Here is a 27,776-nt window from a genome sequence, read left to right as displayed (position 1 = left end):
TTAAAGAGAATTATAGGTGACGTAAGGTGAACTAAAAGTGAATCAAGCTGAATTAGGGTAGAAAGGGCATTCAAGTGAGTCAAATTTGAATCGACACCAGAACGACCATGCAGACCAAGCCTCAGCACGCAGAACCAGTGGTGATGTTAGGTCACCGAAAGAAAAAGGTAATAGGAAGTAGCAGACGCATTTGATTGGGAAAGTCAAAATAATTTAATGAGTGTCTCGCGAAAGCATATGCTTTAACATGCACTCTCTCTGGCATTTGCTAAAGGGACTAATTTTTTTTCGATCGCAGGCACCGTACGATCAGTACAAATCACGTCTTCAACAAGCTACAGTTAAGCTTGGCAGTGGAGCCTAGGCACGGACGCAGTTCTCGCGTGGAAGCAACCGCGTTATCTTGCCGCGTGCTCAGTGCTTCTTGACGGAGGCCGATTCTACCGACCTATAACTGTTATCGTTCTATCAGGGCCGCGCAACGCGCCTCTGTAGTATCGGAAAAGAAACGCGAGGAATGCTATCGTCGGCCGGATAGTCGGCCGTTGCATTATCAGAATCTACACACGCCAGGAACGCCGTAGTACAATCGAAGCACATGACGCCTAGCTCTATCTACGTATTGACCCACTCTGGTTGGCTTAGCGCCTACGGTGTGCCGCTGCTAAACACGAGGACGAGGACTTGATTTCTGATCAATGCAGCCACGATTGGATGGCATAGCAATACACAACGATTTAGGGGTACATTCAAGAATCCCAGGTGGTCCCAATTATTTCAGAGTCCCCCACTACGACGTTTTTGAAGATCATATCGCGACATTGAGAGGCAAAACCCCGTAATTTAATTGACGACGTTTTACTGGATATGTCTGCAAAAATGCAAAAAGAAAGGATGGCTATATTGTCGGTGATTGAATTGAATAAGCTACTTATCTATTGCGGCGTCATTTCAGTCACGTGTGTTCGTTGTTGATACACGCTAGTGACTTTCATGTTTCGGGATAAAGACTAAGTTCCTATCATGTTTTAAGAAATGTTGGATGGCGCTGGGTTCTGTCATAAATGTTAAATATTGGTTATATAATCATCATGATTGCATTGAATAACCGACTAATGTAGTTTACAAGAACTTGTTGTTTGGCCGAGTTGGTCCATCTTAGCAAACATTTATTTTAGCTGCGCTAAATAACCTATCATTATATTAGCATGTGTGAGTCATTTCGAAAGCTATTTGTACGTGATACTTTCTGTCAAAGCCATTTGTGAATTAGTGTGAATATCTCCCATATTCCCAAGCAAGCCTCGATTCGGGGTCCGCCCTTCATTCTAGTGAGTCAATGAGACGCCCCTCGCCTGTGGAGACTCTGTGTTGGTCGAGAATCGCTGCAAAGCTTCACTGAATCGGGACGGCAACTTCCGCCGAGATGTGGCGCTTAAATGCACCGTATCCTATATTGCAATCACTGTATATGCGACCTTTAGGTAGCGTAGTTGCGCATAGGTCCGCTGTCTTGCCGGGCCATCAACCGAAGCTACGTGGCGAAGCCGAACTCCGTTTTTACAATCGACATGCCTGGCGAGTCGCTGATGGACTCTTCGGGCGTGCCGCCGATCGGCGATGAACTTGACTGGCGAGGACTAGTGTCAGTCCAGTTGCCGCCGCGGCAGCCGACTGCTGAGATGTAATAACGGAAGAAACACATGTGCACTTGCTGTGGGAATGCTAGGGAAACGACGGAACATGTTTCACGGGAATGCCAACATCTCCATCTGCGTATTCCCAAGAGCGCTGGCCTCCATGTATTTGTCGGTTTTAGGGATGGCAGGAAAACTTTGAACATGTCTGCGATAGACATCAGTCGGTGGTGGTAGAGCAGTGATGAGAAAGAACAGAAAAGATGTAACATAAAACCCAAATTGAGTGTACCCTAAAGTACAGAATGTTAACGTACAAAGTAAAATGTTAAAGAAACATTCAGTTCAGATGGGCAAGTCATTAGTTCGAAATTGATATTGGTTGGCTCATAGCCCACCGCCCCTTTATGAGGGGTCACTCATTGCATTCGTACGTTTATTCATCCCTCCAGTGAGTTAAGGGCATGAGTTCAATGGTGGAATGTTGAAGAATACGGTGCTACGCGTCGCGCGAGGCTTGATTCTTTCTTTAACTGTCCTCGATGATCCGTTTTAATCAGGCACCGAAACGCCCCTCACTTTATGTGGGTGTTGTCACGTCCGGCAGGCCACGAGACGAGTGCATAGTTGCGAAGCGTATTGTCTCTTCGCGCAAGAGCATCGTGATGCAACAGTAATCAGAATTACCTCCCCGTGGTATCAGATACAGGCAATTATCTTTCCTTATCTTTTCTTTTCCTCTCACGCGCTTCGGATAAACTCCCATCGAATACCGAACAAAGCAGGGGCGTTTCATTTCTCGTGAACTACTTGATATAGCAGCGAGTCGGGCGTCTTTGTACATCATAGTGAAGGATAATGAATAGCGCCAGGCATGACGGGAAACAACCTACGACCTTCATTTGAGAAAGGAAAGCTAACATACATTTAATCACATCACGTGACATTATAAACAACCTTTTTAGGAAGATAATCAGTCATCTGCAATGGCGTAGTCCTAACACAATCTTGACCTAGAAGCGAAATCACATGGTCGTCCAAATCTCACGCGTCAGCCGGTCACGAGACTTACCGGTAATAGCACATGCGCCAAAAATAGGCTTGCAACCAAAGCTTGTACAATGAATCGCCAGCCAACTATCACGAGTCTTTTTTTTTTTCACAATGTCTATCTCTAAGTTTAGTTCTGAATGCAACTGCGCCACAACAACAACAAAAAATAATAAACGGTGTTGGTATTATATGTACTCGGGTACAATGCTTATAATTCAGCATAACTGGCTGTACTCCCGCTTCTTTTTGAGACAAAATCTTTTAATGGGTGCAGCTAGGCACGACATATGGTGTACCGATTATATGTCAGGTTGTAACAGCGACCCAGTTATTAAAGACGATAGTCTTTCTTGGGGAACTTAAACGCAGAAATTTTGGTCTGTCTTTCCGTTTGTCGGCACGTCACCCGATTCAGCCACCCGACCAAAGTTGAACCACTTGCTTACCGCCCACCCATCTTGAACTGGTACGGCTGTTCATACTTGTGAACGTTGTCGATCAAAAAGTAAATATTGTGCATATCTGAGGCGCAACATCATTAGGTAAGTATTACGTGGTGTGTTCGTTTAATAGAAAATACATAGATACGCAATTTTAAAGACCCTAGTTTCTTAAGCTGCGCTGAAAATGCGACTCCGCTGAAACTTGTCTTCCTCCGTGCCCTCTGCACAAGCTCATGTTCTCTTTCGGTTTCGGTTCAGTATTGCATTGTACGAATGACAGGGGGCGCCGCTCTGGCATTCCTGTTTTACCCAGGCGACGTGTAAATAAGAGAGTTTGTGGAGAGTACTCGTTGAGTGCGGACGTTTCTTCTCCTTCGGCGCATCGCGCCAAACAGCGTGTTCGGGCTGGCCGGCGTCCCCACCGGTCGCGTTGGTCACCGCCGGCTTCGCCTGCCGCTGCGCCGGGACCACCAGCCCGCAACACAGCACTCATGTTTCCCGACGTATTGCCAGATGACGTCCATATCTCACGCAGCGCCTCTTCTATCGTCTTTAGACGACATTTGCAGCGAAGCACGCAGATACGCGGCCTTTTTTTTTTTTTTGCCGAACGCACGATCGTGCACGCGATGACCCACCTCACTGTTCCATTCAGAATGGTACGAAAATTGACATGGTCCTTTGCCGGTTGACAAATCGCCTCTACATAACGTGAGGTGGTTAAAGGCGCAAGGCAAGTTCTGAGGTCTCCCCGACGTCGTCTCAGCCTAATTGCACGCTGGGACGTTCTACAAACCCTGCCACTTTATCAACGTGCAAATTTCTAAGGTCAAATGCTCGTCCAACGCTTTAAAAAAATGAATTCGTTAAAGTGTATGGTCTTGGGGTCTTTTGACTACAGCATTAGCGGGAAAAAAAGCTCTGGGGTTATTTTTTCCTTCACCTCCCCCAACTCTAGATTTTCTCTGTCAAGAAATGCTACGGTGCTTGTCGATGTGACAGACTCTGTGAGTAACTAACACATTCGTGTAATGGGTTTCAAGCGGTTAAATTTTGAATGTGACAATAAATACATCTCACTGGGAACACAAATTGCGAGGTGTTGAAAGAGATTCCGCATGTCTCTCCTTATATCACGTATTAATTGCATGCCGTAACGTTGCTGTTGTTCCTTATTCTTAGTTTGTATTGTACTCAAAATTTGCGTAGAATTCAACGTCGATAACAATGCGAATCCAAAATGAAGATATACAACAGTTAATGTGCGCGAATAACAATGTAACATGTGGCTGTTACTTCCTTTCATAAGAATGCCTGACCTTTTTTTTTTAGAGCCTCATCTGCCATAAAAATGTCGAGAATCCTTTTTTCGGTACCATGTTTGGCAAATACACACGAGGTACAGCAGACCCACACGCATCACGTCTCCCAACATTTTTCCGATCGCGCGTGGTGGTTTTTGCTGCTAGAAAGATGGTGCGCTCAAAATAAGCACCTGAGAGATCGAATACTATCTATGCCTGGGCAGCGGCATACCTAGCCGCTCTCATTACTTTCTCTCTCCTTCATATGGTTATGTAAGGTATGTATCCTAGTCGTTATAATAAAAAAAAAGAAAAAGACATGAACGCGTCCGGATACGTAATCGCTTTTGTGTGCGCGTGCATGTTGCTGCTTTGACGCGTGTTTCATGTAACCTTCAGCAGGGCACCCTGCATTTACCTGGTGCAATTCACCATTGTGAAGGCTTGACAGAGTTGTGGTTCGCTCTTAATAAGTTGCTCGTCTCAATACCTGAGAAGATCGAAATACCAGTCACATGCAAGCACGGGCTTGACAAAATGAAAAATAGTATTATCGAGCAGAAACGTATAGTTTTGCATACAGGTTGTTCAGCGCAGAATATCTCTGATATTGGGAATATGTTAAACAAATTCGTACGGATAGAAAAACAACGGCTATCTTTATCTGTGTTGACGTATGAACAATCACCGAAACCTTCAGTGAGAAATTAAAATGGTGACGTTCATCTGTATCAAATATTAAGTTTTTTTTAGATAGCTTAGTTATACTTGTGTTCATGTAGCGGCACCCAACATACAGCCATTGAACCTGGTGCCGACATGGCTAAACCTTTGCTACAATGTACTTCACCCAATCTGTTATTATTCAGCAGTACAAAACAGCGCAGTTATTCGACGTTTTGTTAACGGAGGTTTTGCTGCATTGTACAATGTGCTGTACCCCGAATGAATTACGAACTCAACATCCATTCAAGCACGAACAATACTCGACGTACTCCACACTGGCAGGCATTTTAATAGATTTTCTCAAAGCGACAAACTCGATCATATTCTTCCTTTTCAAGTGCTTGTAAGGGACTCCACATTTGTCCAATAGCTCCTTCTAAAACGTGCGTGGTAAGTAAGAACCACGGGAGTTCTTTTGTACTGCAAAACACTTCTCTTTCTTTCGTGTATTCGATCATTGGATGATTTATGCAAATTTAAGGACGTAGACGAGCCTTGAAAGAAAGCAGTTAGAGTGTTTTCTGCTTCGAAGCGATGAGGTAGTTAATCATGATATAAAACCCCCTCCCTCTCTCCCTCACCCCCCCCCCCACACACACACACAGTCCTCCACGTCGTGCACAGGAAATAACACATAATTACAACACTAATGTTTCATGTGCGGTTGGCACAAACAAACCATGCCTTGTTTTGAATCCTGTGTGCTTCCATACCTAAAGAATATGATTATTCCTTACAGTGCGATCTGGGACACGCCTGCTCAAACCCGAGCAGCTGAATATCCAACTTTCGAGACTGACTGATTTAAGTGAATGCAGCGCTCCGAAAGCGTGGCCGCCTTTCACAATGGAGTTGACCCCAAACATGTCCCCTCTGAGAATGAAGAAAAGATACCGTATATAAATAAGTGAGGCTAAGCTACTATGCAATACGCAGGGGTAATATGATATGGAAGACCGCTCAAGCATATGAAAACCATCTAATTTTGCATTAACGAAAAGAATTTCTTTTTACCAGACATTTAGTTGCAGCTGCGCTCGTGGTGTTCTGAGTGTTTTTCTTACCTGTGTCTTCGTCTTTTCGCGCGGTTTAGGAAAGTTTATCCCTTGTACAGTCTTCAATAAATTTTCTATGTGTTGGTAGCAGCAGCGAAGCTAACTTACAGTGATCTTATTTGTTGCATACATGACAGCGTGTTAGGGAGTTGAAACTTATGGATGTAGGGAGTACCAACAGTTTCATGCAGCCGAAATGTGACACACACACCATGTTGTGCAGAATCATGGGAATTTCACATAACCTGTTCAACCATACTTGTGAGCCCTAAATACTCTAACAAATTTTGATTAAAAACGGTTTCCTGTTTCTTTTGATTAGCTGAGAGTTACGGATATGTATAGTTCGTGTTTTCATTCTCCTAAAGTCTGCCAATTTTTTTAAACATTCGAGGTCCGCAATCTAAATATAGCTTCTGCAATTTCTTGAATGCTCATTTTTTCTGGGAAATCAAACACCAATCATTTAAATGCGCGCAATTAGTCTTCGCCACGTTAAGATGTTCGCGCAGTTACGTGCACTTCAATGAAGAAATAAGAATCGGCGGCGAGTTTAGGCTAACTTTGAAAGTCCATAACGTCCAGGCGCCGTCGTAAAAGCGCAAATTTAAAATGAACCATCTACTCACGTTGCACAGTATATCACGCGTCTATTCGTTTTCGTATTCACAGTTCCTTTTCAAGTACAGTTTATGACTGCGAATTCAGGCAGTGTCGTCAATGCCTAAAACACTCACGCGGTTTACTGCTGCCTCCAGTTCACCTGCTTAAGGACAGCCGTCACAAAAACTAATTACGCTAACAACTTTAGTAATAAAATATTTCATCAAATCAGGATGCGGGACATATCATTAGCAAAGCCGGCTGACCAATGAGAAAACGCATTTCCGAAAGAGAAGTTTAATGAATTCGCATTTGGCTATGTTCTCTAGCTAGCCACAGCCGCTATAGTAAAAGTCTAGTGAAACGTACTACGCATCAGAATAATCGAATAGAGCCTTTCATTATGGCTTGAACTACTTTATATGATCCGTTGACGTGCAGAGACATAGCGGATCCGGACTTGCTGCCCGCAACGAGATCGTACTTTCGCGAATTAATATTTCCAGCAGATTCGAGCCAAGCCAATGTTCTCGAATTGGTGATCGTCTGTGGAACGCAGCTGTCGATGTCTCACCTGACTGAACTCCAACGAGCAGTAACGCTAGCGCCGTAAACCTCCAGCTCGCCATCTTGGAAACAGGCGTTAGAATGGGGCGTTGCTTGACGAGTGGAAGGTGACAAAGGTGCTACACGGCCGCCGCGTCGACTAACTCGCAGACAGTGCCAGGTTGCGATATGGTAGCCGCGCTTTAAATGGGGTCGTCCTTCCGATAGTGAGGGAACGCGGTGCGCCGACAGATATGGCCACGGCTCGTTCAGTGCGTCCCTGCCCTCGCATCCAGGTGAAGTCTCGTGGCCGGCGTCGGAGCGTGCGTACGATAACGTAACGCTTACGGTAGCTTATCGGTGCCTCCCTCGAACACGCTGAAGCTTCGAAGGTAGCCGCAATTAGGCTGACTGACAGCCGAAGATAATGACATTTGGACTGATGTCATCGGGAATTCGGGACGTCGAATTCCGTCCGTTATGACGGCCCCGCGAACTGCAAACAACTGTGTTTTCAATGGAGAATGTTGTTTATTCGCGGATAACCAGTCGCACGAAATGTTCCAGCTGTATATGTCAATGGAAAGAGGACGCTGTACCGTAAGCAACAAGTGCGTTCGTATTGTATATGATAGCGGCGTGGTTGTTCCAATGAACGAGGAGAGCGAGAGACAAACAAACGCAAAAAATAGTTAACTACCGCGTGCACCGAACAGCGTGACCAGGAGAATCTGTAAAAGTCTTTCGTGACTGCTCGTCGCCTGAGTAGCCTGAGTAAAGACTTCCGCGTGCACTTTCTTTCAGATGTGGATAACTGGCCAGTTTGTCAATAACTCTGCACATCACCTACCGGACTAGGAAACTTCAGCACTAGTCTAGGGACGAATAACCTTAGCTTTAGAGCGACGCTCGCCCGAAGAACATCGCTTAGTGTCTAATTCAGCCAGTAGCGCAAAGAATCACACAGACGGCGAAAGCAATACGTCTCGTAGGGCTTTTCTGCCCTATTGCTTGAATTACGTGCCACCAAGTCTGTCCTTTCTAACTTCATCGCTTAGTGTGGAACGACATAAACATATCTTACGAGTCAGTCTTTAGAATACTGATAGTGTATAGATGAACCACACATTTAAAAAATCAGTGCAGTCGACTGAGAAGGAAAACATTTCTTTCGCCTTCGAGTCGTCTTAGACAAATGTATGAGGGCCCGTGTGACATCTAGTTACTACCTGTGGGCGAACGACGCAGACACCACGTATCAAGAGCAACACGGAAAAGCACTGTCATGTTGCTGCAGTGTCCTCAAGACATACCGGGATACGAGGGCGTGTGACAATAATTACACCGACGGTATTTATTCCCGGGGCTAAACGAGAGTTAACATGCCATGAGTACCATTATTTTCACATCTTTTTGTAAACCTTGTCGAATGCAAGTGCACATAGTTGAGCCTCGAAGGTTTTATAACGAGCAACCGTCTTTATTTCTGTGTATACCCAATAGGCACTAAGGCGAGGTGTATGGTTACATGTTACCATGCTCCTGTCAATTCGCAATCACTTCTTTTTTTCTTTTGTTCATGTGGTCTCCCATATCGATTCGTCATCTTTCCCTTGAAAGTAAGTACTACATCTGCCAGTTGCAAGTTAGCTTTTCTTTAATACGTTTTCCTCCTGTGGTAAAATACACTATGAAAATATTGTTGTCCTTCAGAAAACTATGTGAAGCGGAAGTTGTTTTTGAAGTGTCACATCTTTCCACTGGTTTATCAATGTGTGTACCGACCGAATTGAACGCGATCCTGAAGTATCGGGGTCGTGTTTCTGAAGGATCTAACGCTGATCTAAGGTCTAAGGTTTAGATTGGCTATGCGAGTGCATCTCTTTTTTGTAGCGGTATACGAGGACCGAGCGCTTGGAATTCGTCTGGTATTCTTGTTTAGCATTTGATATTTGCTGCTCATGGCATGACGTCCACACACGATAATGGGAATCAATAACGAAATTTATCGCCTCAAGATAACTTTCTCCGTTGAATCGACCGTGACTTAATATAAAGGCTTCCGTATAACCATCGTCATCCCCTTGAGACACTATATCATCGACTTCGCCTCAACACCGGTTTCACCAATAGTTACATGTGCCGACTTGGTTCGACCACTAACCCATATTGCGATAACTGTCGCGCATTAGAAACAGTCGAACATAATTAAGAGACATAGATTGCCAGGTACACAAAGAAGAAAGAATTCTCCAAAGTACAACATTTTGAACTTCCAATGTGCCTCTAGACCTCGCGAAAATACTTCGACCTACGCCCTCTCCTTCACAACATCATCAAATTTTAAAATTTCTTTTCATGCTCCTCAGAGACAACTACTTAACACCACTTGTGCATACCACAACCATATATTTTCTTTTTTCTGTATCTCTCTCCCTTCCTTTCCTGCCCTGCTCCTCCAAAGGCCTTCTGTCATCAATCCCCTTCCCCTTAGGCTGTAGCATGTAAGCACGTTTATACACGCAAGAAGAATTCTGTGTACTTCGATAAGGAGCATTCGATCCCTTATTATACATGAGAGCCCGCAAAATCTTGCAATAAGTATAGCTTCCGCCAGAACAAAACTTACAGTAGTTGTAAACTATGCTCACAAGCTCGTGCATCACAAGACTGACGATTCCTATTATGTACCTCTTTAAATAACAATTAGTAAAACGGTCCAGCTAATTGCCTGTGTGCATAGTCATTTATTTCGAAGTCGTGCGAAACTCTGCCAAACGAACAAAATGGAGACAATGCTGTAAACAGAAATGTTCAAAAAGCCCACAAATTGTAGGCTGCTATAAACATAAATACACTTAAACATTAATATAAATAGCATCAAGCTAAGGAACACCTGGAAACCATAGTGATACTAAACGAAACAGTGATGCGTAGGGGCGGATAACAGGTGAACGAACGGGACAGGTAACACGTGGAGCCTTCTTTTTTCCCGGACGTAGTCACGAGCAGCCTATCCGCAAGAGAACATGATACTAAATTCAACTGAATGTGATACTACATTCAACTGAAACAGCACGTAAAATGCATGTTTCACGGCGGACGTGCTACAGAGCGCTCAACTTCGAGCATAATGCTGTAGTAGCAAAGCTCCCGGGTCACAGTCGGAGTATCCTATTCATATCAAAGATACGACCCGATCACTCGCCATTGCCATACATATGAGCAAATGCAACTGCGCAGTAAGCGCTTCGGCGAATCGCACAGCAACACATGGGAGTGAGTGTGCAGCCTCCAGTTGGGTGTGTTCAGATAAGGACAGACCAAGGGGGGTCCCGACTATTTTTTGTTTTGCACGAAATTTTTATATGAGCTGGGCAAATGTCTCTATAGAAAGGAATGAACCTTCGTTTTGCGGAAATTATCATGGATTTCTAGGAAAAAATTCGCGTTTCACAACAGGTGGAAAAAGGCAATTCTGCAACTTTCAGATTTCACAACTTTGGAGGCCTATCACTAAAAACTTAACGCATTGTGGACATCAGTGTTAATTTTTCGTAAATCTTCAGTAATAGTACTATCGGCCTACGGAAATTTAAATTTGTGTGACTGACAGTACATTTTTGAAAAATTGCCAAACTTTGATTTTTGAGCGGCTGCCTCTGGCTGACCCCAAATTCAAGGGTCTTTTTCGCAGTTTTCGCTAAAGCGCTGAAGCTGAAAATATTTCTCACAAGTCTATGAAAGGTTTTTCGCTAATTAAGCAAAAAGTTATGCGACTACACTGCATATTTATTTCGTTATAAAATCCCAAAAATGCCATAATTCCAAAACTAGCGAAAATTGCAACATTTTACGGTCGTTTTAAAAAAAATAATCATCACCGATTTTTATGAAAATGATGAACTATACCCGGCCATGACTGCTAAATATTGTCCTGCAAAAATATGTTGCATTATTTTGTTTTAAGTGAGAAAATTGAGCTTATTTTAATACCCATGTGTGGTCTTAACATCAATGTGTGGCGTTCTTATAATAAAATAAATTTAATAGACATATTTAGTTCGCAGCTCGCTTTTCTGGTTTTAATAATGACGATTGACCCAGCTTGTGTCTTTCTGACCGTTTTGAGTCACAGAAAAGCTGAGCTTGAATTTTCAGAGCTCCTCTGTCTGTGTCCCTACCAGTACATTGAGGCAGCCGGCGCCCGAGAGCGCATACAAATGAAAGCTCGTGGTGTAGAGTGCAAATCTTTCTGCACGTCAACCATTTTAGTTCACATCATACCACGTGTCTAACGCAAAAGAGATTTAACTAGTATTTCCCTAACAGTACGGGAAAATGTTATTGTTGCGTTAGTGTGCCTAGACCCAATTGCTCGCTGCTGGGTGGTAGAGAAAGGGGGCCCGAAATGTGAGGTTCGCGTTTGTTTCTTTAAGGAAAATGATTATAACTTGCCCTAAGACTACTTGAGGGCCATATTTCGATGAAAATCCTGCAAAAATATCCTCCTATACTTTATTAATAATAAAAGCCTTCGTGTTACCATCTTGAACTGCGTACTTACCCTGATTTTCTTCCATCAAGCAACGAAATTTATGGACTAGAGCTGGTTACAATAATGTACAGGTGGCTCGAGCATACCCTTGTATGGGAATATTAAGACCGTTGCGGTCTTAATATTTCGACGAATTTATCATTCGCAGAAACGGGTTGAGATGGTGGGAATGAGGGAGTTATGAATCTACAAGAAGCACGTTCATGTTGCGCATTAAATAGTTTATTCACGTCACCTAGAATGAGTAATATCCATTCGGGCAATCAAATTTTGCACACTGCAGATTTACAACTCCTTCCACTCTGTGTCTGCGCACCGCGCTACGTACAGGAAATTCCCTTGGTCCGATTTCATGTGTTTGCACATGTGGGTTGCCTGAATACCTTGAACCCGTCTCGCAAGTTTCCATTCCTTCTTCAGTTCTCTGAAGGCTTCCACTTCATTCTTCTCCATATGCAGTAAGAAAACGTTTTTAAGTTTACTGGCTACAATAGTAACAAAATCACTTGCGCACTGAATGACCTCGGTGGCGGGTGAACGCAGGTTATGTAGTGTGGCTTGGTGTTTCACAAGGCCACCGACGCCGTCGCAGGCATTTTTGCCGTGCCCCGTTGCCGAAAAAAGCCACTTGGTTGTCTGAAGCTGACTGCATTGCAATTCGTGCAGTTGGAAGCGGTTCTTAAAATGGGCAGCTGCTCCATCACTCACAAGTGTTAGTTTCGTGTAAATTGGAGCATAATCTTCAATGTGATCCTTGATTTTTCTCAGGGCCTAGCAAGCATGTGCAGAGTCGTGGCAAACGACATCGCTAATTATTGCGTAGTTCCATGTCGACTTTCTTGTCGATACAACGCAAGTAAAGATGCTAACTTGCGTACTTTGCCAATGGTAAGGTTGTACTTCATCTGGGAGTACGATGGACCAATTTTCGGCAAAGTCGAAGTGGAAAACAATGGAACCCTTTTCACAACACTGTTTTTCCTCGTGTATGACATTTGCTTGCGTGCGCGCGAGGTAGTTATGAGGGATCCATTTTATGGTCACATTTTGAAATTCCTTTAGGAATGCTGGAGGCATCATGGTCTTCTTTATTAGTTCACCTGATTCCCAATTAAGTAGCAAATACAATTTCTTCGTCCGGTGCTATGCCAAGAGTTCCCAGGCTGAGACCATTCTTCACAGGACATTGTTTGCACTCGCCTAAGAAGCATTTGGTGCTAGGCTGCGTGCACACACAGAGCGCCTGCACATCATCAGTCGACATCAAAGACCCCGACGCATTTTTGATCCCAATAAGGCATAGTTCGAAAGTTGCACAATATGCCCATACACACCCCTCCCGATGCGGTGAGCATTTGACCCATTCTGGGCGCAAAGATATGAATTTTGTCAGACCAACCGCTGACAGCGGATTAGCAAGTTTGTAGACTGAGTATGTCTCTCGTAGCGACCGCGTCATGAAACGCTTCGAAATGAATTCGGCTTTTCCATCGATGCGCACGCGCACCACATCTTTCTTGTTTGGACCCTGTCTTGAACAGTCCAGCTCATCTTTTGTGTAGTATTCAAGGATTTTGTTGGTGTCTGCTTCACTCAATTTTTCTCTGCAGTACGGCTCCAAAAGGCTCCACAAACCTTATTCTGCAGCTATCTTCCTGGCCTTTAGAATCGCGTGCTTCATTGCCTCTGGAATGAAGCGTTGCACCTCTTTTATTGTTAGGCTCAGATGTATCAAGGATAGCAGACGGCAGCGCTCTCGAAAAGATGTGCACTTGATGTACGCTGTGTGTAGGCTTTTCTTCCAGCTGGCACAGGCGCAGCAACTGAATTGTGATGGAATGTCTTTAATACCGTATGCTGTGCGAATTCCGCATCGAATGTTTCTTACAGCAGCTCTAGTAATTCCATTTGCCTTGCGCTTTGCGTACGAGAGTCCCTTCCCTTTCTTTACACTCCGAGGAGGCTTTAGTGGCGACACTGCTGATGGGGCACGAACGACTGCCTTAATGCTTTCCATAACTTCCTCTGTAGTCTGGAAACCCTCATTGGACTGACTGGATTCCTCTTCCATATGCTCAATGTCTTCCTTAAAGTTCCTAAAGCAATTCTGGCACACAAAGTGCGATTCATGCACTCTGAGCGCTGTGTCAGCTTCCAACACTTTCTTTAGATTGTCAATTCCCAAGTCTTTGACACTGCGGAAATTCCTTTGAAACCTGATCTTCCGCTTGTGTCTCTTTAAGTAGTCGGCGCAGCAATTTCGTTCAGGAAACTTCGCCATCAGAACTGTGCCACAGTGAGATCTCTCGGTGACACAGTAGGTTACAGTGAGTATAAGGTACAATCACTTTGGGGTGAAGGTAGCGTCCAAGGAAGTTCTTAGTGCAATAACGAAAGTTCAGTAGCCGGATCGCAGCTGATGTCTTGACACCGGGGTTTACGTGAAGAGAGCTGCTTGCAGTGGGCTTCTTACTTACTCCGCAATCTCTATCTTATCTGCTTACAAAATAACTTATTATTAATAATAGAGGATGACACGAGAGTAACTACAATGAGATGAAAAAACTGTATCATTGACACACGTAGAAAACAACACGACTTCTTTGTTCGAGTTCACTATCCAGACTGACATATGGTCTACACCCAAAAAACTGCTTTTCAGGGGTGAGGGGAACGCTCTCTCCTGTCTGGGTCCGACCGTTGCAGGCGCACCGCGGTGCGTCTCGCATTTCACGACGGTCATGTGTTCTCCGTCACAGGTTCTCGGAGTGCTTGGCTGTTATACGTACTTTTGTTTCCCTCTCTTGCGGGTGGCATTCAATTACGCTCTGGTCTTGCTGGACGCGCTCTCGCGTGCCTGCTGCCTCAATGTGCCGTAGTATGGATACAGACAGAGGAGCTCTGAAAAATTCAAGCTCATCTTTTCTGTGTCTCAAAACAGTCAAAAAGACGCAAGCTGGGTCCATCGTCATTATTAAAACCAAAAAAGCGAGCTACGAACTAAATATGTCTATTAAATTTATTTTATCATTAGAACGCCACACACTGATGTTAAGACCATACATGGGTATTAAAATAAGCTCAGTTTTCTCACTTCAAACAAAATAATGCAACATATTTTTGCAGCACAATATTTAGCAGTCATGGCCAAGTATAGTCCATCATTTTCATAAAAATCGGTGATGATGATTTTTTTTAAAACGACCCTAAAATGTTGCAATTTTCGCTAGTTTTGGAATTATGGCATTTTTGGGATTTTATAACGAAATAAATATGCAGTGTAGTCACATAACGTTTTGCTTAATTAGCGAAAAATCTTTCGTAGACTTGCGAGAAATATTTTCAGCTTCAGCGCTTTAGCGAAAACTGCGAAAAAAGACCCTTGAATTTGGGGTCAGCGAGAGGCAGCCGCTCAAAAATCAAAGTTTGGCAATTTTTCAAAAATGTACTGTCAGTCACACAAATTTAAATTTCCGTAGGCCGATAGTACTATTGCTGAAAATTTACGAAAAATTAACACTGATGTCCACAATGCGTTAAGTTTTTAGTGATAGGCCTCCAAAGTTGTGAAATCTGAAAGTTGCAGAATTGCCTTTTTCCACCTGTTGTGAAACGCGAATTTTTTCCTAGAAATCCATGATAATTTCCGCAAAACGAAGGTTCATTCCTTTCTATAGAGACATTTGCCCAGCTCATATAAAAATTTCGTGCAAAACAAAAAATAGTCGGGACCCCCCTTGGTCTGTCCTTATCTGAACACACCCAGTTGCATCAGAGGGCGTTTCTCATGTTTAGTTCTCCTCGTAATATGATAACCGTTCTATGTAATTTCTCTGAATTTGCTTTCAGCGCACCGAAAGCTATCGCGTGCGAGCAGACAGTGATTTATGTATACTGTGGTAGTGCTTCTTAGAGGCCAGTACCAAAGTCTGCGTTATCGAGAGCTGTAAGAAAACCATTTTGTGTTAAATTTTATACTTCCATATTTAAAGTTACACGCTTAGAGCAGTTTCTTTCTTTCACCTGGTCACGGTCTTCCCATAACTTATATTTCGACGCTTCGTTCCCTAATCACCACGTATATAATGGGTATTAGGCAACAGCCTGAAAGTAATTAGTAGTTCGTGCCAGATACGTATGCTTTTTGTTGATTTTCGTAAGCTTTTTTTGCTTCCGTCGTTGTCATACGAATGTCAAGAAAATTATGAACTTCCTCCTAGCAAACTAAAGACAACAAGGTTGGCCCTGATTTTCGAAAAAAGAAAGTATTCCACCCAATCATATTGTTCTGGCGGAAACGTGTCAACCAACACACCACTAAAACATAATTACGTTCTCTTATTTTTATATTTATGACATCTTGAAGGCATTTAAGGTCAACTGAACCATACATGCGAGTGATTAGTCGTACTTTCGCCTTCATCCAACGACGACTAAAAATATTCGGGCATCGCCCTCTTATTTTGTTGTGATGCTTCGCTTGTCGGTGAACACCTCACCCTTGTCGCGTGGAAAGGGATTTTCGTGTGCGTAATATTAACCGTTTCAAACTAGCATGCCTACTGTAAGTGCAGTTGTGAAGCGCCCATTTCGCCATATTTCATCATTTCGTGAAGTAGCAAAGCACTCACTACGCGCATGTTAAAGGGACACTAAAGACTTTAGCAAAGCGATTTTTCTCATATTAGGAAAGTACTCTTTCACGATACCATAAACACAACGCTTGCTGCAAGAACACGCTTAGTAAGCGGGGAAACGCGCAAAAACAAAATGTGGGTGCCGATGCCACCTTGAAGTTTCCGCACCATTCGCCATGACGTCGCATGTTTTGACGGCGCCTACTAGGGACTACGTAGTTCCTAATTGGTAAAAACGAAGTACATTGTTCTCTGAGGGAGTCGTACACTTAACATATCAAGTTTGGGATAAATTTGTTGATCCAATGGCGCCAAAAACGTGATATTACGCGGGGAGATTTACCTTGAACTTGATTTTCTCCTCTATTAACAAACCTATGATCGCGAAATTCACGACATTAGACTCCTCAGAGCACACTTTATCGATCTAAACCGATTTATTGTTTCTCTTTAGTGTCCCTTTAAGGCAGTGCGCGCTGCTACGCAGCTGCACACATTGTTAACACAGTGGCTGACGATGATGGTTGACTATAGCTGAGCGCTTTTTAATAGGTGGGCCTTTAAAACACCAACTCGTTACGTAGTTCACGGGCTGTGATGCCTGGTCGAATTCTATGCTTCTGCCATGCAATATTACATGTGCTGACTACACTCATCGCTTTACTAGCGCCTGTGTAGGTCCTTTGTGCGAATTACCTTCAAGTACTGGCGTGTCTCTGTGGTAGAACACCACCTTGCCACGCAGAAGGTCTTGGTTCGATACCGGCCCGAATCCGTGATTGTTATTATTTGCCTCTATTGCGATTTGTCCCTCGTGGACACCGAAACACTAACCCGCCACGGTTATGGTTATGGTGTTCGACTGTTGACCCAAAGGTCGCAGGATCGAATCCCGGCCGCGGCGGCCGCATTTCGATGGAGGCGAAATGCTAGGGGCTCGTGTACTTATATTTATGTGTACGCTAAAGAACCTCTGGTGGTCGAAATTTCGGGAGTCGCCCACTACCGCATCCGTCATAATCATGTCGTGGTTTTGGGACGTAAAACCTCGACAATTAAATTATTATGAAGTGGAATTTCTGTGAGACGGGTTTTTTAACGCAGCTGCGTTAAAAAACCCGTCTAAAGAACCACCTGTGGTTCTTTAACGCAGCTGCGTTAAAACAAGTGCGCGCCATCGGGTACCATTTCAGCAGAGGACGCACACTTGCTGGCTTGGGGTATTCGCTCAGTGCTATCAGTCTGAACAAGCAAACAACAAAAGAAGGCCGTTTGGGAATTTCCACCAGCAACAGCGTTTCGTTTCCGCTTGTAAGCGTTCCAGAGCTGCGAATAATAATAATTTTCTTCGTAAGCAAAAGCCTGATTTAGTTCCATTACCCAGCACGTCAGAGAGTATTTTGATGGAGAAGCAACAATGCGCACATGGGTGGCGCGGTAACACGTTAAAAAGAAAGTTAGGGCAGCTTCAAACTAGCGGCCCAAGCCTGAAGGAACAGCGGAACTGCGTGGCCTTCCTTAGAAAATGTAGGCGTAACTTCCATCGGCAAGCAAGCGCCACCACCTGGCGAACGCAGATTGACTTCCTTCTCCTTCATCTTCGTCTTCTTCTTTCATCTGTCTATCTTTCTTTCTGTGGCACATACCCGCTTCTGTGGCCCCCTCCTCCTTTATTCCTCCTCCCCCTTGCATCACTCCTCCTCATACTCACTTTCCTTTCCCGCCCCTTGCTATAGCATAGTATGCATGACTATGCTATGATATGATCTGCTTGGCGCATACCCGTTTTCTGTGGCGCGTACCCGTTCTTGTCCCTCTCACCTTCTTATTTTCTTCCTTCTCACACTCAAATCACTCCTCCTCACTTTCTTTTCCCACCTCGCACTACATGATGCATGTATAGGTTGTTGTTTTTTTCGAAGCAGTGTCAAGCACTGGCGTCGCTCTGTGGTAAAACACCTCCCTGCCACGCAGACGGCCTGGGTTCGGTTCTCGCTCCAGACGAACACATTTTTTATCCTCTGCTAGGAGCTGCTTGAGCATCCTGGTGACTGGAACCGGCCTAAGGAATAGTGAAAATCAGTTTTGCGGAAACCCGCAAGGTGGCGGAAGGGTTAAGAAAGGGAAAATAGACAACCACCCGTTTGTACAAACGGGTGGTTGTCTATTTTCCCTTTCTTAACCCTTCCGCCACCTTGCGGGTTTCCGCAAAACTGATTTTCAATATGTGTCCAGTTGCTTCGAGTTGTCGATGAATTCGCCCTCGCACTGCCAATTGCTAGCTTCCTGGTTAGCTCAATTGGTAGAGCGACCGCCCCGGAAAGGCGTTGGTCCCGGGTTCGATCCCCGGACCAGGACGAATTTTTCGGCAACTGAGAGGCTTTATTTCTGAGAAATCCGTATGGATTTCCTTGTGGCTTTGTGCTACAAACGGGTGGTTGTCTATTTTCCCTTTCCGGCCTAAGGAATAGCTTAACAGCGCCGCTGTAGTAATATTTGTAGGGGTTTTATGTCATAAAACAACGATATGATTATGAGGGACGTGGTAGTTGAGGGCTCCGCAAATTACAACCACCCGTGGTTCTTTAACGTGCACCTAAATCTAAGCACACGGGCCTCTAGCATTTCTCTGTTCCTGCTACCTTCGGGTCAGCATTCGAGCACCATAAGCACTAGACCACCGCGGCGGGTGCGCTCAAAAGGCAGTTTTCTTCAATGCGGGACAGTCTTTCATTCCAGTTCGGTACAGTCTGGTGCCACGCAGGGTCAGACAGTGATAAGTGGACTTGTTGCTGCAACTGAACTGCAAAAAAGAGAGAGAGAGAGAGAGAAGTGGGATATTGCTTGTTTTTGGTAGAGTTTGGAAGTTGGATTTACGAGAGCTTACTGGACGCTAACTTAGCCTTAACAGGCTTATTCAGCATTAACATTCTCCATATAATTTTATGCATATGTACCCAAACCTCTCTCTCACCTTTCTATTCCCCTTCCCTAATCGCCTAGTGTCGGGCTGCCAACCGGAAGCTTTTTGGGTTAACCTCGCTGCCTTCGCCTTTTCTGTTTCCTTCCGACGTAATGACTGGTACTTCAAAATGCCTGCACTTTCTAAATTTCTTAACAGATCTATTCTCAGCTTGCTCTATTATCTAAACACTATGGCAGGTTTTAAATGCGAAGCATTTCTTAGCGAACCTCTGGCACTTTGAGCGTTTCTATCTACGTATCTATCTATCTACCCGACTACGTCTGGGTGCTCTCATGATCGCCTCCTTAACTTGGTGTAGACCCAAATTTGCATGGGTGGGTAAGAGGATTTGACGAATCTGATTGCCGGGTCATGACATGGATAACCTTAAAATCCTGTCACGTACGTCGCCAAGCCCTTTCCACTAGACACGTGTGGCACATACTCGTTTACCACGGGCCGCGGTGTACGGGTATGCGCCACAGGTGATTGACAGTTTATACCCAGAAACGGCGAGAACAGACATTGGTAACTTAAATGCTAGAGCGTTAAGGAAAACCAACATCGGCAGCGTGTACTCAACGAATGGAAAAAATGAAGATTAGGATCCCAGCAGGAATCGAACCCAAGCATTCTGCGTGGCAATCAGGCATTCTACCACTGAGCCACGCCAGTTCTATACTGGTTCGGAAAAACAGCCTACGTAGGAGTAACATCGGCGCAACGTCAAATGTGGTTGTGGTGCTGGCTATCTAATTTTACAAGATAGCAATAAACACTACATGATACTCCTACGATGTGTACTGCTACGATACAGGCGTCATATCAGATTAACATCTGTAGTTCCAGTGTTGGCTCCGCTTTTATAGCTGTCTAATAAACATTACGTTTGTATTTCAATGATTCAGCAAGCTATATTGAAGCATTGCTCGACCCCGAAGGAATACATTAACGAAAGTTACATATGATATCAACATCAACGCACCGTAAAGTGCACTTAGTCCACCAGAACGACGCAGTGTCGTCTTCATTTCTTACGAGGCTGGCAGATGGCCTCATGCTGTCCGAGGATGATGCCAGATTGATTGACAGCCGCTTTGTAGACTAGGCTACGTAGACCACATACGCCCAGGTAGTCTACGAATACGACAAACACCATCCCCTGATGTTGGTCTACGTAGCACTATCCAGGCCTACCAGCCTCGACGGCCTATACCTCACCAACGCGAAGGGTGGCATGAGGTTCCGACATGTCGCCGGCTCTGTCTACAGACAATTTGTCGGCGAAATGACCGAGGCATCCACGAATTGCAACAGCTATACTATGCCACATACTTCACTACACATGGACCCCTCGTCACCACGATCACGACCGTATCCTGTAACATGTCATGATCAGCTGCTGGTGCTCACTGATCATGGTGATGATGCCCTTGTACAAGAACTGTCAAGAAGTTATTGCACACAAGCACACGGGTTCGTGAAACGTGCGTGCGTGCCATTGGCAGCGTTACCCAACCGTAAACAACTGGTTATATAACACATACGCTTCTCTTTAACATATATATCTGTGCGTATAAAATTTATACAAATCATCAGCGACATTTTGTAAGGTGTCGCTAAGTTAAAAAAGATACGCCACAGTCACCTACCCGCCGCATTCCTCGCATAACGTCGACTCCCACGGTACGTCGGATCTGCCCAATTTTTTCTTGTGTGTCTGTGCTTCTTTTGTCCGTCTCCTCTTCAATGCTGTAAAACCCTGGGGTTAAAGCAAAACAAGTATATAAATAAATTATAATTACTGGTGGTGATGCACGCGATGTCTCACGCTTCCAATAATAATAGTAATATCTGGGGTTTAACGTCCCAAAACCACGATATGATTATGAGAGGCGCCGTAGTGGAGGGCTCCGGAAATTTTGACCACCTGGGGTTCTTTAACGTGCACCTAAATCTTAAGTACACGGGCCTCAAACATTTTCGACTCCATCGAAAATGCAGCCGCCGCGGCCGGGATTCGGTCCCACGACGTTCGGGTCAGCAGTCGAGCGCCATAACCACTAGACCACCGTGGCGGGGTTGTCTCAGGCTTCGAAGAGAGCATAGGACGTATTTCTTGTCACTGCCGCTCATTCGTTATGAAATGTAAACCTCGGTTCATTGCGTTTAGTCGCACTAGACACTGGTGCACTAAGCACACCGTACCTATACGAAGATTGCGCCTCAAGCTGATCTTTCCGTCCTCGTGTTCGTGGCCGTGGATTGCCGCGTCATGACCAGAGCCCTAAGCTAAGAGTTGGCTCTGTATTAGTGCACGAACTATTATATCGTCAAGGATGTGTGGACAGTCCGTTATGTATACCTTTCGGCTCACCTGAGACATTGGAACACCTTATTTTAGAGTGTCCAGTATTCGTTATGCAGCGGGCACTGCTCATCGAGGAAAACGGACTTATTGCATTTAAGTGAACAACCCGTGATGATTGCTTATTTTCGGGACGACGCGCTGCTCGGCGAGACCAGGCCCATCGAGCCCTGCTAATTTTCATAAACCAAACCCATTTGGCCTCGCGTTTGTAGATATTTTTCCATGTGACTAGTTATTTGTGTTTACGTCTGTGTTATTTGTTTTTCTTTTCTTTCCTCTTTCTTTCCCCCTACCTTCATTTCCTCTGTTTCCCCCTTCCCGAAGGAGCAGGCAGGCGTTGTGCCCCTTTAGGTGGCATTTGTCAGTCGTTTCCCTCCCTATTTCCTCTGTGTTCTTTTGTGTTTCGTGTATCCAAATCAAATAATCTTCAGAAGCACAACTGCGAATGTTACGACAAAATGGCGCACGTTGACCTCATGTAAATGCTTCTTACTAAGCACCACCGCCACTGAGGTTATGGCAAAACAGCGAACGAAGGGGCAGGTCAAACAACAAACCGTACAAAGCGCTCACGATCGCCCGATCTTTTATTGGACATAGCAGAGTATGTATAAAGCAGAAAAGAAGCAACAAAGGGGGGAGCAACACTTTCTGGTGACTCAACCGGTTGGTATGGAGATCATTTGGATAACGTTTAATAGGTTATGCTAATGATGACTAACATGACGTGGTAGGTGTGAAACACTGAACAGAAATGAAAGTGCCTCATAGTGAGGGTAGCAGTTTGTACTCGCGCATCACCGGTTGCACTATCTGACTATGAGATAAGGTATCTCCAATCCCAGTTTTGATGTGACGCACCATGTCGGCACATATCTGTCGTTCTTTTTCTTTCTGTTCTTTTAGGAGACTAGCATTTTCGATACGTGACTACGAACCTTTTTTTTTTTTTTGTTTCTCCACGAGGTACCCCTTAACAACAATTCTATTTTTCTTTTTTGGTTCTTTCCGTTGTTTCAGACTACTGTTGTTTCAGCTTCACGCCAATGGTTAGGTATGTGATCATGTGTACGACCTATTCCCCCATTATCTAAGCGATTCCCATGCCGTCCCGTTGAGTCAACCGATAGCGTTGTGCCCCTTTGATAGCTGCTTGCTCACTGCCCTACATATGCTGTGCTATTTTCTCAGTACAAAATCGGTTCACAGTCAGCGCATCGTCTTTCCTCCCCGTTCTTTCACCTGTCCCATCGTTCATTACTTTAGTCATAATATACGTAAGTCAGCTAGCCAAACTAACAACCCTTGTACTACCCGCAAGAAATAAAATGAAGACTATTTTGGTCATTTTAAAAACGAATAGCCCGCATGAGCACCCTTGACTGCGTGTTATTACCCACCGTGGTGGCAATGATTACCCGCCTGGCCGTCAATCGCACAGATGCGATTGCCGAGCCAGGCCGATTGCTTTTCGATTGAAGCGAAAAATGCTAGAGCGTTCGTGTGCTTCAGCGCACGTTAAATAATCCCACGCGGTCAAAATCAGTTCGTACCCCCCCCCCCCCTTGATTACGTGCCTCATAACCATAACCTGGTTATATGGCGCATAAAACCCCCAGAATTGGCAGAATTGTCTTGCTTACCCACTCATGTGCACACGTTCGCCCTCTCTCGCGACCTGGTGGCTAAGAAAAATACATCCTACGTTGTACCATGACGCTTGTCCGTGGTGCGGTGGTTTTCCAACTTTATACCACATCTCGTGGGAGCGTGGCCGAAGGCCAGAGAATTTAAAATCATTTTTAGGCAACAACTTTGTAAACAGTTTGGTGCAGTGGGAGGCACTACTCGCCAGCTCAGACCCAGAGCTGCAATTAGCGCTTCTGAGTCAAATTAGGCGAGCGACGGAATCCAGTGGGGCCCTGGAACAGGGGCTCCACAAAACGTGTTCTTCAGTGCTCCTTTTTCTACCCCTTCCCTTAAAATAAAGATTTGTTCTTCTTCTCGCTATCTTTCTGTTACTGATTTGCTTTCCTTCAGCGTAAAAAGCCCACCAGACGATTTTTAGTGCTCCCTTTTGTTCTATCTATAATTATTACGAAACAGAGGAAATGACGTAGCTTCTTTATAGTCGCTGCGAAGAGATCATGCAATCAAAGTCAATCGAAAGGACACAGCTGGGCATTCTGCCACCCACGTCAGCGACGACTCCGCTGATATCCCGTTTACGACATGGAGAGCCAAGCGTTCGACTAGACTTTCGAACCATCGTCTGCAGCCTACCTATCCTCCAAGGTGAAACCAACGAAGCACATGCAACGCGTGTCGCCTCTGTTACGGCACACAGTTGCGATATCGCGCATGTATAACTGCCTTCTTATCGGTATGGCTCTTCCTTCCATACGCATCATTCGCTGGCGCTATGATACAATTGCGGAACTTCTTCGCAAATGCCGTCGTGTTCTGGATATGCACAAGACGAAAGTCTTCGACAGTGTGTCGACAGAGTGAGAACACAAAGGGTCTCTTATGCGTTCACCTAAGACGACTTCAAGGCAAAAGCCATCTTCTTTTTCTTCTCAGTCGATGTATTGATGCTGCCCCGCCACCCACCGAAAGCTTTCCGCACCTAACGTGGTTTTCCACTGCCTCCAGGATTGGAGGCACCTCACATGGTTTTGCACTGCCTCCGTGATCGGTCCACTTTTGACCAAGCTACGATGTCATGTGATGACCTCATCGTGTGACGTTTCGTCACGTGACGTCACGATGGCGTCATAACAACGTCACTAAGTTTGGTGAGCTGTGACGTCATATGGCGACGTCACCACGTGATGGTGATTTTTTTTTTACATCAGTCGTGTTGACGCCGCCGATCGGAGACACGGACGCGGGACGCCGGTCAATTTTTGCGTTTGATTAGGCATCTAAGGCTTTCGCCTTAATAAATTTTCAGTCACAGAAAAGCAGTATTTTCGAACGCCTGCTTGGTGCCCTCATCTATCCGGTTGGTGAAAGTCTTTCGACGATGTGGTGCTTACTTTCATAAACATAGTTTACTCTGAATCAAGCAGTGTATATTGATTTTGAATGTTTCCTTTTTTCTGTTCTTGTCTTTCTTTCTATGCTACTTGTGTGAGCGATTCTTGATTTTAGGACAGCTGGCTCTTATGTAGCCTGCCTTTACATGCTCTCACACCTCAATGGGAAAAAATTCAGAGCCCTTTCACTACTGTGAAGTTGAAAAGCCAGCGGCTGCGGCTGCACGTTCTGCGGCAGCGGGTTCACGTCGTTTTAGTGCCCATTCGCCCCTCTTCCTGCTTTGGCGCTCCTTCAGTTCCCGTTGTTCCTTCGAGCGAACAACACGCGTCCGTCCCATAGCTAGTTGGAAGGGCAACAGCTGACGATGTCTACGAAGGCGGGTGCATTGGTTCCAGTGTCGCTCCCGTTCTTAGCAACTTCTTGTTAGCAAGATTTGAAGAAGCCTCATGGCTCACCTTCCGCTGACCAATGTTGCCAAGGTTTTCCTCTTCGTGGACGATTCACTTGGGCTTCACACGAGTGGGTCGTCAACACAGGGAATTTCTGACATATTTAGTGTAAATTAAACCAGTAATTCTAACGGTTGAGCATCCCACCGACAAAAAGATAAGGTTTTTAGACCTTGAGCTATCTTTTGACACTGACCATATGTGCTGGCAATATATCGCCGCTCGAAGAAAGCAGTCCTACCCTTCACGTCTGCGCACTCAAAACTTGTAAAGAGGGGTATTGCAGTCTCCTGACTAAAAGCGCATCTGACCCGCTCGTGCCAACACCAGGCAGCTCATAGCTTCGAGCACCAGTTGCAACGGCTCAGCAAGGCTGCTTGTCCCCGGGCCTTGCTGGTGTGTGTTTCGGAAAGGCTTTTGGCGAGCTTCGCAAGGGGAGGGGTAGCAAGAGCATAAAAAGAGAATTAAAAGCCTCATGCAAGCGAAAAAGCCTCATGCAAGCAAGAGAATAGAAAGCCTCAGGCAAGCAGGCAAGCACAGCCGTTACACCTTATGTTCATGAGGTTTCGCACAGATTGAAAAAGGTTGCCGATAAGATTGGAGGACGCGTTTTATTCAGTGCAAGAAACAAACTTGCAGCGCTGTGCCGCAGTGTGAACAAGGTGGGCAAAAAGAAAGAAAACTGGCAGAAAAGGCACAGAAAGCATTTCCTGGAATGCAGAAGTGCTGCAGTATACAATATTCTTTTAACATGCGAGCGCTGTTATGTCGGCCAAACCGGCCGATGCTTGAACGACCGGCTACTAGAGCACGCGTACTCGCTCAACAGATTTGCGCCCAGTCACTTAGCTCACAGCTGCAAAGCTTGAGGCTCTCAGCCAATTCCTGAGCGGTGCACCGTTTTGGAAACGCATACAGAGAGCAAAGAGCACGTGGAATTAGCGAATCTTGCCATATTCACGCACAGGGAAGTGCTTGCGTCAGTGTGCCGTCGATTTCCCTGCATAACTGTGAAATCAATTACTTGTTAGAAACGTGACAGCCAGTTTTGCCGACGAATCTAACATGATGTTTCACGTCTCTCTCTCTCTCTCTCTCTTTGCGCAGATACTTTGTTTTTGTTGTTCTTCTGCGCAGAGCTTCGCTATATATTGTATATCCCAGCAATAAACCGGAGGTTTTAGTTCAGCGCCCTCGTCTGTCGTTCTTTCACTGTCTCGTGTCCAGCGCTTTTTCTTCCCGTCTTGATCTCTACGTCACGAGCCAGAGGGGCACAACGATTGGTGGGAAGCACCGCCGCCGAATATCGCGTCACTTGTTAAAGAGGCATCGACGGTGGCAACGGGGCGAGGGGCCAGGTTACGATGGTCGAGGGGCGTCGAAAATTGTTTTTCTACGCGTCATTTGTCTACGGACACGATTGGCCAGAACCTAGCCATATGCAACTTTCCTGCAAAAATGCAGCAGCTGCGACGCATCCTGTTGTAATTTACATGCAGCAAAATTGTAATTTTCGTCTTTCACCGATACCTAAGATGAGCACGCCGCCACGTCTGCTCGTCACTACCGCACCTTTTCAGTCCACTGCTTGCTACCGCGAAGAGTGATGGAGGCCGCGGTCTTATTATAAGTTGAATTTGTTGACCGCAGCACAGCTCAGTGTCTTCGCTTTCCAGCGCTCACGATGCACTACTTCGCCTCACCACTTCTAGATGGCGCTTTCATCGCTAATAAAATGAAAAGCAGGGACGAATAAAATACGCTTGCAGGGAATGATTATACACGCGGAGGTGGCCCACTTGCTAAAGTGTACCCGTACACTTTCTTGGAGGATCGAGATTCAACGTCACGATCGCGCGTGCAGGTCAAATTCTGTTTTCAAGTGAGATGTCTTCGGCGAGGCGGCAGCAGCAGCTGCGGTCCCGAAAACCCGGAGTGGTTCAAGATCCCGGAGAAACCTCGCGTTTGAAATGCACTTATCGTCTTTCCAACGAAATAAGGTCGTTGGGCGGCGGAGGCGGCATGGCTCCCTATCAATTCAGCATCTACTCGCCGATCAGGATTGCAGGTGACGCAGGTAACACGTCGGAAGCCACATACTAAAGTTGCAGCGTAGCTGTGGGTGACGATACCCGAAAGAAACACTTCCCATAACTTATGTCAACGACGCTATGCATCTTGGGCCGCAGCTCTGATTCACCACTGATGGGGGGTTATTAAAAAAGGAGAAAAAGACCGCAAGAAAAACAAAAATTGGCATGGACGGGTATGAATGTGCGACTAAAATGACTAAAGTGACCGATAGTAGGTCGTGACATTAAAAAAAACTTGACACTTGAGCTTCGCGTTCAAGAGTAGAACGCGATAGCGTAATCGGGCCCCACGCG

General features: G+C 45.2%; 1 protein-coding gene and 1 non-coding gene across 2 annotated transcripts in view; one reads left to right on the top strand and one right to left on the bottom strand.

Moving 5' to 3' along the window:
- The window catches only part of LOC119372160 (uncharacterized), a 168,025-nt gene that overhangs the window by 12,127 nt on the left and 128,122 nt on the right, over positions 1 to 27,776 (bottom strand). Inside the window, exon 2 of the mRNA XM_037642620.2 lies at positions 7,396 to 7,450. Within this exon, the coding sequence (XP_037498548.1) occupies positions 7,396 to 7,450 (55 nt within the window). The remainder of the gene's footprint in view (positions 1 to 7,395; positions 7,451 to 27,776) is intronic.
- Trnas-gga (transfer RNA serine (anticodon GGA)) lies at positions 18,847 to 18,920 on the top strand. The gene has a single exon. It is a non-coding gene; the product is annotated as a tRNA-Ser (tRNA).

This window comes from Rhipicephalus sanguineus, chromosome 10 (genome assembly GCF_013339695.2).
Source record: "Rhipicephalus sanguineus isolate Rsan-2018 chromosome 10, BIME_Rsan_1.4, whole genome shotgun sequence".
Taxonomy (NCBI): domain Eukaryota; kingdom Metazoa; phylum Arthropoda; class Arachnida; order Ixodida; family Ixodidae; genus Rhipicephalus; species Rhipicephalus sanguineus.
The sequence above is the reverse complement of the archived record's forward strand: the minus strand, read 5'-3'. Positions and strand labels throughout refer to the sequence as shown.